At 38.8% G+C, this 13,560-nt stretch overlaps 2 protein-coding genes across 2 annotated transcripts; both read left to right on the top strand.

Annotated features, from left to right (window-relative positions):
• Positions 1 to 1,468: 1,468 nt before the first annotated feature.
• klhl11 (kelch-like family member 11) lies at positions 1,469 to 5,948 on the top strand. Its single transcript, XM_084740868.1, has 2 exons — positions 1,469 to 2,442; positions 3,750 to 5,948. Exons 1-2 carry the CDS (start codon positions 1,868 to 1,870, stop codon positions 5,323 to 5,325), a joined length of 2,151 nt encoding a protein of 716 aa, XP_084596994.1. The 5' UTR covers positions 1,469 to 1,867; the 3' UTR covers positions 5,326 to 5,948.
• A 2,672-nt stretch (positions 5,949 to 8,620) lies between these two features.
• LOC146312061 (7-methylguanosine phosphate-specific 5'-nucleotidase-like) lies at positions 8,621 to 13,238 on the top strand. The gene is made up of 10 exons (XM_084740949.1): positions 8,621 to 8,754; positions 9,629 to 9,703; positions 10,080 to 10,178; positions 10,485 to 10,554; positions 10,716 to 10,762; positions 10,979 to 11,064; positions 11,188 to 11,277; positions 11,582 to 11,744; positions 12,773 to 12,973; positions 13,071 to 13,238. The coding sequence occupies exons 1-10, from the start codon at positions 8,752 to 8,754 to the stop codon at positions 13,188 to 13,190; spliced, it is 954 nt and encodes a 317-aa protein (XP_084597075.1). The 5' UTR covers positions 8,621 to 8,751; the 3' UTR covers positions 13,191 to 13,238.
• The last annotated feature ends 322 nt before the right edge of the window (positions 13,239 to 13,560 follow it).

The raw sequence follows: 13,560 nt of genomic DNA, 5'->3' as shown, positions 1-13,560 counted from the left end.
TCAAGTCTTCAAAACCACTTGTGTTGCTTTTCTGAATAACTGTTACAAAACAAGTAAATGTAGAGGCATCAAATAGGGGATTAAGAAAACGCTTCATGAATGAGCCCTGTGAGTCTTTGAAGGCATCCTTTGGCGAGGGACCATGAAAGCAGTTGGCTTGACTTGGGAGCGAAAATTATTGCACATAATACAGGTGTCAGGTCTGTAATAAAGGAATAATCCAACTTTCACTGAAGACTTGACAACAACTCAAAACGCTTTAAAATCTGCCCATTGTATGGCCTGCTGTGTTTGATCTTTGTTTTGCTGTTTTTATTTAACTGTGAAAAAATGCTTTGTTTTTTGTAATATGCTGTCATATAATAGTATGATAATAATAATAATAATAATAATAATAATGATAATAATAAAGAACCTCTTGTTTTACTTTTCATTTTGGCCGAAGTGTATAATGTTTGAAGTTGTTGTCATCTGTGAACAGAGGTGATTATGTGACAGGATGTGTGTTCTAGGCTCATCACTGTGGTCAAATGCACAGAATGCATCAAATTTTAATTAAAGAGCAGTGATGGTGATGTACTGTACATTGGAGCATGCTTAAATATTTTACTAAAGAATCAGAATCAGAAATACTTCACTGATCCTGGTGGAAAGTCAGTTATGTTACAGTTGTTCCCATGCAAGAATAGAAATATAAGCATAAAGAAGTGATAAGAAAATAGAACTAAGATGTAAAAAATTGCATTATACTACAATATATAACAACAGTATACAGACAGAAAAATAGAAATTATGAAATCTTAAAAATATGTTTACTACACTACATAACTATAATGTACAACACACATAAATGATAATACTAAAAAATCTAAAAATAAATGTGAAAATGCAAGAATATTACAATTAAGAATATTAGTTGAAATGTTCAATTGAATTATTGATGCCTAAAGTAATTTTGCACACATTAGCATGACTCAAATTAAGTTTATCGAAAGTATATTTTTTTTCATCTGTATTTATGTATTACCAACTCTTTAATACTTTAGTAATAATTTGATAGCAGCAGGATTTGAAGCACAAATACTAACTGGAATACTGGCTTCTGACAGATAATCAACTCAGACTAAAGTCCAAACAACAGTTTAGACTTTGCCCAAAGAGTTAGAGAAAATGACTGTTTTAAATGTTCAGCTGGCATAAAAACAAATTAATTCTTTTGTATTTTTTTTGTATTATTATAATACAAAACATACATACATACATACATACATACATACATACATACATACATACATATATATATATTTGTTTTTGTCTTTAAATCAGTTTCGTTTCGGTTTACAGACTGTAGCTTGTAATTAAAGTTAATTAGTTAGTTTTATTCTCCTTTTATTATTTGTATTAATTGAGAAAAAGAAATTAAGAAAAATAATCAAACATACAGAAAATGCTTCTCATTAGTGTTGGTACGTCTAGTCATTCATTACTTAAAATAAGATAACTCATGGAGTGAATGTATGATTTATAAGATATATCACAGTTATTAAGCAGGTGTTTCATAGGGTGCAACAGCCAAAGTGCATAATACCAGTTAGATACGTCGCAACACGCATGCGCGACTTAAATAAAGTTATATTTCGCTAAAATAAAGACGTATTAATGCGTCATACTGACATAAAAACATCGCTAACATCTCGGACTTTTCTGAATTAGCGTCAGGGTTATGTGTCTCCTGTATGGAAGTAGATACTAGCTTGAGTCTGGGAGCCTCCCATTGAATCCCATCAGCAGAAACAGAACATTTGGATTATTGTTAAATACGGAAGTGAGCACCGATCCCAGCCGAGAACCTGGACGCTGCGCATGCATGTCAGTGTTTCACTGTTTATTTGCGTGTGTCATTTATTGCGCCTATGAATTCTTCCCAAAGATAGTTGAGCGCTTTAATTTTCCTCCGAGTCTCTCCAGCTGCGGTATGGCAGCGACAGCAGCAGCGGGGCCGGAGAGGGAGGACCGCAGCCGGGGCGGCGGAGCACCTGCACCGCGGACAGGTGACAGCGGGGAACCTGAGCAGGAGGAGGCCGAGGAGGAGTTCACCTGTTCGGCCTACTGCTCAGAGCTCTCCCGGCGGCAGAACGAGCAGAGGAAGGCGGGGCTGTTCTGCGACGTGACGCTGGTTTTCAGCTCCGGTGGTCGGCTGGAGGAGAGGGTCCACACCTTCTCCGCCCACCGCTCCGTGCTGTCCGCAGCCTCGCAGTACTTCACCCTGCTGCTGGGCGGACAGTTCTCCGAGTCCGAGTCCGGCAGAGTGGAGCTGAAAGACTGGAGCTCCACCACAGGACCAGATCCAGAGACAGTGGACAGAGTCATACAGTTCATGTACACAGGAGAGATCAGGGTCACCACAGTCAATGTGCATGAGGTGCTGGAACTGGCTGACAGGTAATTTAATTTCTAAAACCATAAAAATAAGAAAATCAACTTTCCATTTTTTTAATCAAGGAAGTCTTGTGCAGCTGTCCTTTGAGCCACACCTTGTCTGTACATTCATTAAACTGTACCAGCAGGTGAGACTTGTTTTGAGCTCACACGCCTGTTGAACTTGGCACCCTCACAAGTCTGCATGTTTTCAGCACAAGAACATTAGTCAGCAAAGTGCAATTGGCAGGAATATGAGCCAAATTACCAGTCAAATGCCTACATTTTGTGATAAATGATGATCCATGACCAGACTATGTGATACAGGACTGCAACTAATGATTATATCATTATTAATTAACTAATTAAATAGGAAAAACACACACAAAAAAGCCAAAGTTGATATATTTAAGTTCTTGATTTTAATATTCACACTGGAGATGTTACTAGTGAAGCTTAACAAATGACTAACTGAAAAAAATAAAAATTAAACAGCATGCAAAAATGTCCTTTATTGAATAATAAGTCAAACACATGCAGTGTTTTTGTTATATAAAAATAAAAAAAAATTGAATTTGAATTATGTATGCACAACTGCAAAACAAAAACGATGTAGCAGTCATTAGCAGTCTATTTCTAAATTAAAATAAAAAAAAAAATGCAAACATGTAATATCATGGTAGATATCATCACAGTCCAGTACAGAATTAAGACACTTTTACTAAGATATTCAATATATATTGTTACATCCCTAGAATATTACATTACATTTCTTCTGTGTTAAATTAAGAGATCCCCTTAAATCTCTCACACTGGACCTTTAATGATATTTGTAAGCAGCAGTTTGAGGTGTATATGAAAAATTTAATCAGCCCAGCCAGTTATCTGCCACATATGGCCCCAAAAGTAGATGCTGTTTGGTAGGAGGGATAAACAAAAACCGAGGAAACAAGTGATATTCTTTACAATCAAGTTAAAAAAAAGAACAAGTAAGAATACCTACAGATGTGCATATGCAGTTATAAAAGCATGATGCTGCAAGAGACAAGGCAAAATGTCTCGCCAGTACAAAAATTTAAAAGGAAACCACTAGAGTTTAGTGTTGTGGTTTCTCTTGGAAATCCATGTTTCCACATGATTTATTACATGAGTTTTTACTTGATGGATGGATATCCAATTTTTGTTTGTACTTTATGCAGACTTTTAGTTCATCCTGTCTGAATACGTCCCAATCCCTGAAATTACCTGCAAGTCCGTGACGCCTTATATTTATTTACTTAAACCCTCCGATTACTCATTCATGGTCTGATAATTCCGACATGTTCACACAGGTTCCTGTTGGCGCAGCTGAAAAACTTTTGTGGAGAGTTTCTGATGAAGAAGCTGAGATTGTCTAACTGTGTGGCGGTGCACAGCCTTGCCCACATGTACACACTGGACCAGCTCGCCGAGGGAGCCGCCAAGATGATCAGGAGAAACTTCCACCGAGTTATCTGCAACGAGGAGTTCTACACGCTGCCGTTTCACCTGGTGCGGGACTGGCTGTCAGACTCTGAGATCACTGTCGATTCTGAGCAGGAGCTGTTTGAGGCCATCGTAAAATGGGTGCACCAAAACACAGAGGAGCGAGAGAAGCATTTTGAGGAGCTGTTCAGGCTCTTAAGGCTGCATCAGATTGCTCCGACCTACCTGATACGGGTGGTGCGGAAGGAGCCCCTAGTGGCAAACAATGCAGCTTGTTGCCAGTTGGTGTCTGATGCCATTGAGGTCCACGCTGTTCGCCTTGAGAGCCTCAAGTCAGCTGACTTAGAGCCCCCTGCCACCTACACCGCTGCAATCCAGCCACGTTTCGGCCAGAACATGGATGTAATCATGGTCGTTGGTGGTGTTTCAGAGGGCGGAGACTATTTGAGTGAGTGTGTGGGTTACTTTGTGGCCGAGGACCGTTGGGTCAACCTGCCACACATTCACAACCACCTCGACGGACATGCCATCGCAGTCACTGACAGCCATATTTACGTGGCGGGCTCCATGGAGCCAGGCTTCGCCAAGACGGTGGAGCGCTATGACCCTAAACTCAACACTTGGGAGCAAGTCAACAGCCTGACCACACGTAAGCACTCCTTTGGCCTCACATGTGTCAAAGACATCCTCTACAGCATCGGCGGTCATGGCAACTTCAGTCCAGGCTTTAAGGATGTCACTGTGTACGAGCCTGAGCAGGACAAGTGGCACAACCTCGATCCAGCGCCAAAGATACTACGAGATGTAAAGACGGTGAGTGTGGAGGATCGCTACGTGTATGTGATGGCCAGAACGCCTGTGGACATGGACAGTGAGGATGGACTGAGCATTTTGACCACTTGCTACGATACAGAGGGTCACAAGTGGCAGGAAGTGGACTCCTTGCCACTCATTGATAATTACTGTCGTTTTCAAATGGCGGTTGCATCCACCAACTTCTACCACACAGCCTCCTGCTGCGCCAAGAGCTACGAGGTGACGTTTGAGGCTGCTCAGCAGAAAATAAGCAGAAACATCTCTGACGACATCCTCGACAGCCTCCCTCCAGAGGTCCTCAGCATGGAGGGTGCTGCTGTTTGCTACCTGGGTGAAGACATCTTCATCATCGGCGGGTGGAGGAACAGCAACAGCATGGACAAGCAGTACCGCAAGGAGGCCTACCGCTTCTGTGCAGAGAGGAAGCGCTGGATGCTGCTGCCGCCCTTACCTCAGCCACGCTGCCGGGCCGCGGCCTGCCACATTCGCATCCCATACCAGTATCTGTACGGCCATCAGCAATACGCCGTGCCCCAGAATCTGGCTCGCCAGCGAGACCACATGCAGCAGGTCCATCGCTGCAACCTCACTCTGCGAAGACAGCTGCAGTCTCAGATCGAATGTTGAGACAGAAAGCTGCATGAATGTGATGTTCTGCACATACAGGGATAGTGTGGATGATTTGATGTAGGGTTTTATGAGGTACATATCAACAGTCAGTGTATTAGCTACAGTAGATGACAGGAACCAGCGTGGAAGCTAAACAATGAACTGCTATGGACGAGGTTAGCAACAAAATGTATTTTAGCCACTTATGAAATCAATATCACTTTAAGTGTATGTCATATTTAATGTATTTTCACCACTTTAACCTTGCAATCAGACTGCTTTTTTTGCTGCGAAATTGCCATTATATAAGCCAAATGTTGTTCTCTCCAGACTAACCAAACTCCATAGGCAAAGTCAGTCATTTTACTTCACACAACACAGGAGTTGCTGGTCTTCTGCTGCCTTGATCTGTTAGTTAGTTAGTGTTATTGTTTGACTTTGGTGTTTTAAAAAGATAGTTTGGATTCCCAGTAACATAAAGAAACTAACAGAGTGAATAGCTACTTCTGTGTTCTCTGGGGTAAAATGACTGATTTTGCTTATGGAGTTTGGTTGGTTTGGAAAAGGCAATATTTGGTTTATATGACAACCATTTCCTGTCAGAAAAGGCTGTCTGATTGCAAAGTAAAGCAGTGAAAATATTCTAAATATAGCATACACTTAAATTCATATTCCTTTTTTTTAAGTGGGTAAAATACTTCTTGTTGCTGACCCTGTCCACAGCAGCCTCCGTGCTGGTACTCCTGACTGAACTTCCTGACTGACTAATGATGAGTACCTCATACAGCCCACTTCAAATAATCTAAACCATCTCTTAAATCTGCTGATCAATGCCTTGTTGTAGCAACTTTATCTTGTTTTTGCCTTTATTGAGGTGAAGTGTCTGCATGGGTTTACCTGGGGCTGATGTTGGGAAAAAAAAAAAAAAAAAGAATTAACCAGACAGGCTCCTAATTATTAGTCTTACATAATCATTTTGGCCTTACCTTGTTTGCTTATGCCTTACTTTTATTCTGCTAGTGAATGATACTGTGAGTGCTGCTGCATTTTCTGGGGAAAAAAAATAAGTTGGTTTCATTGCTAAACAACTTAGCTTACGTTGTCTGTCTTCACAGGTAAATGATGTCAACATGTTGTGGTGCAAGTTAGAATAAATCTATGACAATTCTCAGTGACACTTTTCTGTGAAACTTGGTGGAGTGTTGAGGTGTAAACTTAGCTAAGTAAATGATGTCTACATTTATTGTGATGTAAGTTTGATCAGTGTGGGGATCATGAACTCACTGTAACAACCAGCTGAAAAAAAAAAGATGAATCAGCTTTAACTTTTTACTCCTCTTGCTGCTGCTTGCATCTTGTTTCTCTTCTACCTCCAATTTCCACCCTTTTTTGCACTGTAGGGATTGACATATCTAAATATTGATTGTATATAGTGTATGTGGTGTGTGGCCCAATTGAAATAGACAATCATTTATCAGAACCTTTGTAGCAAGAATTAAGTATTGAGCAAAGCACGTATTCTGGAGTAGGGTGTTTAGTGATTATATTTTCCCCGTCATTAAAACATAAACCTGCTTAATACAGTGTTGCACTAAAATATGTGCACTTCAATAGATTGTAGGATTTTGCCTTTCCATCATATGTGTATAAACATATATGATTTATTTATTTTAAAAAATCAGCTGGTCATAATTAGTTTTATTTGATTTCCCAGGTTGTTCCATAACTTGAAAAACCATAATAATGACGAGAAGTCGTTTTTGGTGAAAGAAGATCCATTTCTGATTGTAGTTTGGTTTGTTTTACCCTTGTTTTTCTGTCAGAATTTGCATTGCCTCTTATAGCACATTATAGCACATGTTCACACATGGACACTGAGGAAAGACTATGAAATATGTGAAATGCATCAAACCTGGAGGCTGACATGGTTTTGTGCATGGTTCTCTAAATGTTCCCAACTGTGCCATAAAAACCCAACTGCCCCTTATTAATGCAGTTGAATTAATTGTATTTCCTGCACTGAAAGACCTTGAATGTTAACTTAAACATCGTACAGTGTTGCTTTTTCTTAATGCAATCTTCTGACTCAAAACACAGTGTTGTGTGGACCAGTTGCTGTATTTCTCCATTACTGTTGAAACTGCTAATGCCAGTGGTATGCCCAGCCAAGCTCTTTATAAATATCATCTAATTAGGCTCTGTGAATGTGAACGGTGTTGATGAATGAAAGTTATTTGGTCAATTTTATGTGGAGGGTTTGAATTTTCAATAATTTGTTTGTAAACTGTTTTTTATGTAAAGTGCACATAACCGCAGGATCACTGCAGAATGCAACAGATTGGCTGTAGTATATCAATACCAGATTTGTGGTTGGGTTTCACGTTCAAGTGTTTGTCCCAGTTTGATCATTGCAGAATTGATTCTGGTTAAAGAATGATTTTCCAGTGCCATATATGCTAATTTCATGCAGCCACATGTACCTTGTCACATATTGTGTCACTCCATTTGTATGTGCAAGACCTGCAAGTGTACAGACATTTGCAATAAATAATAAATGACTAAATTATCTATCTATCTATCTATCTATGGTCCGAAACGAACATCTTTTTTTCAATATTTAATTAATACAAAAAAACAAATAAATAAAATTTACGCTTGTTTTTTGTTTTTTAGTTTGCCAGACTGAATTGAATAATTGAATGAACCGATGATACATGGACCACCCAGCTATCTATCCACCTTCAAATGCGTTTTTGTTATGACAGGTAAACAGAAGTTGAAATTATTGGTTTATATGTCCAAATAAATTTAATGAGTATTTTTTTTTATTATCCATGTATTTATCACAGTGCACTTTAGGAAATCATAATATAGAGATATAGATGAAAGCTGGGCACAAATTCATACAAAGAGCCATTAAAACGTGACTGATTACAACTATGATTAAATGCTGTGCTGGCAAGACTTATCTCCCTTAATCTATGTATCTATGATAGATATTTAGCAAAGTCTTGATAAATTACATTTTTTCTTTAATTTACTGTGTAAAGTAAAATGCAAACTGATGGAGATGCGTACATTTTTGGAGTTTGAATTCATTTTTTAACTAATTAAATATCTAATGACTTTTACTTTTAAACAATTACATGTCTAATATATATTTTATTATTTATTTTAATTTGATGTACCGCTGCGAAAAAAGTGAAGTAGGAACCAAAGCACGTCGGAACCTTTATGTTGGTGGGGGAACGCTCCCGGTGTGACAAACACAGAGAATGTAAACAAATCACACAAACCACCAGTGGACTGTAGTTAAATTGTTATATTATTTAGTAACCGTATGGTTTTACATTGATACGGCTTGTGTTTTAACAGTATGCACTTTGAACGGTTGTTGTGAGCAGCAGTTTACGGCTCGGTGACGCGTCGGTTCTCCGTTTGAGAATGGTGAGTTGAAACGACCAGCTGTTACGTAACGGCTAATCACTGCAGCCATGTAGCTACAACAGTAGCTTGCTGGTTAAACAGGCTGCTAACGCTAAAATTAACATATTATCAGATTTTGGATGGTTAAACCACGAAGTGCAGTGTGTCGTCGTTCAGATGTAGGGCACTTTTGTATTTTCGCTGAACACCAAATTTAAATGGAGACTGTTCTGCTCTGTCAAGCGGTTTGTTAGTAACGTTAACCATAAACTATAACTATATCTGTATGAGAGTTGTTGTTTAAAGCCATTAAATTAGGCCTGTTGTAGGTGATACGTTGAAAAAAAAGTGAAAAATGTATGGAAATTGGAACTAATCATATTGAAATAAGTTTAACTGAAAGGACACCATAAATTAAGATACATAAATATATTTTTTTTTTATCATTTAAAACTTTATTCTTCATATTTTTGCATGTCCCGCTAACCAGACTAAAAAGTCTCTAGTGGTTACACCAGGAATCAGGTTAGGGGAACTGTACCAATTGCACATGGTCTGTATTTAATTTCTCTATACTATGATTTATTAAAGGGATAGTTCATGCTAAAATGAAAATTCAGTCATTATGTACTAAACTTCATGCCGAATGAAGTTGGGTTTAGTTTTTTAGTCTACTAAACACTGCTGGAGTTTCACAGGTAAACAGTGTTGCAGAATCTCTTAATCAGTTAAAGTGAATGGTGACCAGTTTTCAAAAGAAAAAAAACATATAATGCCTCCATACTGCTCATCTGGCATAATCCAAGTCTCCTCAAGTCTTGCATTTTGGAGTGAATTATAAACATGTAAAATAAAGCACTACTCAAGTGAGTTTTTACCTTTGCTTTGCTTGCAGGTATACCATATTCCCTGGATCTACACTCCAGTGCGGACTGTCCTCGCAATCTGGCACCAGTTCACCAAGACCGAGGTGAGGAAGCTTTCCTGAATAACAACAATGGAAATTTAATTTCAGAACCTTTACATTGCTAAATAGATACAATTCTGGTTTGGACTTGTCTGTGCATGTGTGCTGGTTTTATTCATGTGCACACACTAAAACAAAAAGATGATGGCTGACAAAAGACTTAGAGACCTGCCCACTTATCTGAAAAATCAAAAAATATATAGGGGTATTTCAAAGATTTTCACAAATTGTGTGATGAACTTGATATTAATCAAAGTTCAAGCATGTAACATATTCCAGTCTAAAGCCTCCATCACTCTCCTTCTGTTTGGCTCAGTTCCTCTCCCTGGGACTCTGGATGTACATATTCAGTAATAAGACTGAACTCTTCTCTGCACAGATCCCAGAGCTGGCCAGATGCTCAGTACTGATGAGGGAGCGCAGCAGAGTGGAGGAAACAATCCACGCCATGCAGCGTGCAGGTGCAGGCAGCCTGCAGGTGAGTGAACTGTGGCACATTTCATCAAGAGTGAGAGTATACTCTGAATCAAATACAGGAAATGATACCAAAACACAAGGCTTTGGTGGTACTATGCCCAGTAGTTACTCTTGTGTATGTTCGGTTTATTACGTAGCACGTATATGAAGACCAGAGAAGACATGTTATGGTTGACAGTCCAGACAAGAGCTTTAAAATTAGAGTAAACTCTACCTCAAGAGTTTGATCAAAAGAATCTTGTTCTGTATGTGTATGTGTGTTTGCTGCATAATATTCCTTCAATTCTAAACTGTCATGTTTCCTCAGGTAATCTCAGACTTCGATATGACACTGACCAGATTTGCCTACAACGGCAAGAGAGTGCCCACCACACACAGTAAGCACACAAGCTGTAGATAAATGGCATTTTAAAAAGATCATCTGCATCTCATTTTTCATTATTTGTTACTTTGTCCTGGACGCATGTGAATGTTTTGGTCTGAGAGTGTTGTTCCTTTCTGAAAATGTTACAAACCTGTTTTTTCTTTCTTTTTCCAGATATCCTAGATAACCGGTTGTTGATCAATGAAGATTGCACTAAAAAGGTAAATGTGTTACAGTAATAAGGTTATTAATTAATGTACAGCTTAAAAGTACTTGAGCCATGCTAATCTCGTAAAATTGTTCCCACTGCAGTAACTGTAACTGCTGTTTGTTTTTGTGCAGTAACATACACAATGGCATTTTCAGATAAACTACATCCTGATACATCTCTTGCAAATGTTCTGTGATGTTCATTATGTTTCGTTGGTCCACTGTAGATGAGGGAGCTGTTGAACACCTACTATCCCATAGAGATTGACCCAAGCAGGACTGCAGAAGAAAAACTGCCTCTCATGGTGGAATGGTAAGAAACAACCCTCTAACCTTGTCTTTCAGCTAATAATACAAAATAAAAGAGAAGGTAGAAAAGAAAAGAGAATGAAAGCCTGACTGAGATATTATATTTGTCTTGTGCTGCTCTGTACAGGTGGACTAAAGTCCATGAGCTGCTGATTCAGCAGAGGATAAGGAAGGACATGCTGGCCCAGGCTGTTAAGGAATCCAGAGCTATGCTCAGGTACATACTGTGCAAAGTGCAAGTTAACAGTGTTAATATGGTAAAAATTTAACAAGCCATAATATATTAAGCTGCATTAAAATCTTAACATTTATTTAATTGTCATGTGCAAAGATAACCCAAAAATCAGAGGTGCTCTGCAATTTATTGGTTAAAGTTGATTTCTGCTTGTTTTACTGCTTGACAGCAGATTATAGAAGAAGAAGGTTAATTAAACATTCTTACATGTAGTAATTTAAATCAGCTGTGTTATACTTGTCATTGGTTATTGTGTCTTAACGTTTAGTACGTCTGATTTCTTTAGGGACGGCTACAAAGTGTTTTTTGACCATCTGGCGGAGCAGCAGGTGCCTCTGTTGATCTTCTCGGCCGGTGTGGGAGACGTCCTGGAGGAGGTGATTCAACAGAACCACGTCTTCCATCCCAACGTCCACATCATTTCCAACTACATGGACTTTGACCAGACTGTGAGTTTGACCATCAATGTAATGCACAATGTGAGCACATGAAATTATACAAATCTATGTGATATATGTGATTACCTGGAACAGAAGGAGCCATCTGATTGGCTTAAGATAATTACCTGTTGAACAAAAATACACATTTCTGCGTCAAGCCACAGAAGGGTAGTCTCAGAACAGTCATACATACAGTTGTTTTTCAGATTTAACAGTCTGTATAAAAATGAAACGACATCCAAATGAAGATGTCGGAAAATTGCAAATACTTTTAAAGGTATATATTTGTGGATTTCTAGTACCTTTCTTGAAAACAAGAAATATTTTGTATGTGCATCAGCAGCACATTCATGAACCTTATTTTGTAATATGTGTTTTGTAGTTAAATACAACATTAACTATTTTTGTGTGAATTGAAAATTATTTGTGGAAAGGGTCATTTGTGTATGAATTCTGAAATACATTTGTCAGTCCCTCTGTGTGCAATCATTAATATTGAGACTGTTCTGAATCCATAAATAGATTAAGTTTTCCTTAATGGGTTGAGAAACATTTCCTACTCCTTATGGATAAATAAACTATTTATAGAGCCTCTTGGATTCGCTGGAAAATATATTGTTTCAAAGCTGAAAACGGGCTGTTTTGTTTTAACATACGTGGCTCACAGAACAACTCTACAAATATGTGACGATCTTAAAGAAAATGATGCATTGCTGTAGATTAAACTACCCAACAGTATATAAAGTAGTTAAAATGAGCTCAGTCTTGGAATATCTACAGCAGTAAAATACAGCTTCCACATTAATTCAGTAGTAATATTAATCCAGAAACATTATATATAATGGTAAAACACTGACAGTCCTGAATGACTACTTTTACTTCTGATACTTTAAACAATTTTGCTGGTAATACTTACATACGTTTACTAAGGTTTTGAAAGCAGGACCTTTTCTTAAGGTGGAGTATTTTCAGGATATGAATACGTCCTCCAGCACCGGTTTACATTAACTTCAGCTAAACATTTTCTTGTTAATTAGGGGGTCCTGCGAGCCTTTAAAGGCCAACTGATCCACACCTTTAACAAGAGAGAAGGTGCTCTGTCACATGCAGCTGGCCTCAGACAGCTGCAGGGTCGACCCAACGTGCTGCTGCTGGGAGACTCTCTGGGAGATCTGACCATGGCTGACGGGGTGTCTGAGCATGAGAACATCCTCACCATCGGCTTCCTCAACGACCAGGTCAGTCTGACGTACAGTGTTGTAATTCTAGGATTCTACATTTGAGCACACTGAGCTTTAGACGGTGGATCCTAACTGTCTGTGTTGTGTCCCTCAGGTGGAAGAGAGAAAAGAGTCGTACGTCAGCTCCTTCGACATCGTACTGGTGAAGGATGAGACGATGGACGTTCCCAACGCCATCCTCAGACACATCACCTCATCTAAAGCCAACAAGTAAGATGCACTAGGCGGAACTGGACACTTGATGACAACATACACACACAAATGGACTCGTTCACTCCATTCACCATGCTGCATGCTGGACAATCACACATCATCATTTACCTCAAAACAGACTTTGAAACTAGACTTTTTTTTGCAGCTGCGTCCACCGGACTGGTTAACGGTGCGAATCACATTTACTCTTTACTCCAAAAGTCTTTTTATTTTTACACTCAGTGTTTTGACCTGTGTTTTATATGATATATCAAAGCCATCCTTAAAAGAATCTGTGGTTTATGTCAGCAGCGTCACAGTCAGTTGGAGGGCTGGGCTGAGTAAAACTCATTTTCTTCTTAAAGGGATATGTTGGGTTTTTTGAAGTGGGG

This window comes from Lutjanus erythropterus, chromosome 17 (genome assembly GCF_056507025.1).
Source record: "Lutjanus erythropterus isolate fLutEry1 chromosome 17, fLutEry1.hap2, whole genome shotgun sequence".
Classification (NCBI taxonomy): domain Eukaryota; kingdom Metazoa; phylum Chordata; class Actinopteri; order Lutjaniformes; family Lutjanidae; genus Lutjanus; species Lutjanus erythropterus.
Note: the sequence above shows the minus strand (reverse complement) of the source record. Positions and strands in the feature narration are given on the sequence as shown.

Coding starts and splice junctions, on each gene's coding strand:
- LOC146312061 (XM_084740949.1), top strand. Junction 10,555..10,715: donor GAGAGTGCCCACCACACACA/GTAAGCACACAA, acceptor TTCTTTTTCCAG/ATATCCTAGATAACCGGTTG. Junction 11,745..12,772: donor ACATGGACTTTGACCAGACT/GTGAGTTTGACC, acceptor CTTGTTAATTAG/GGGGTCCTGCGAGCCTTTAA.
- klhl11 (XM_084740868.1), top strand. CDS start 1,868: ATGTCAGTGTTTCACTGTTTATTTGCGTGTGTCATTTATTGCGCCTAT. Junction 2,443..3,749: donor GTGCTGGAACTGGCTGACAG/GTAATTTAATTT, acceptor ATGTTCACACAG/GTTCCTGTTGGCGCAGCTGA.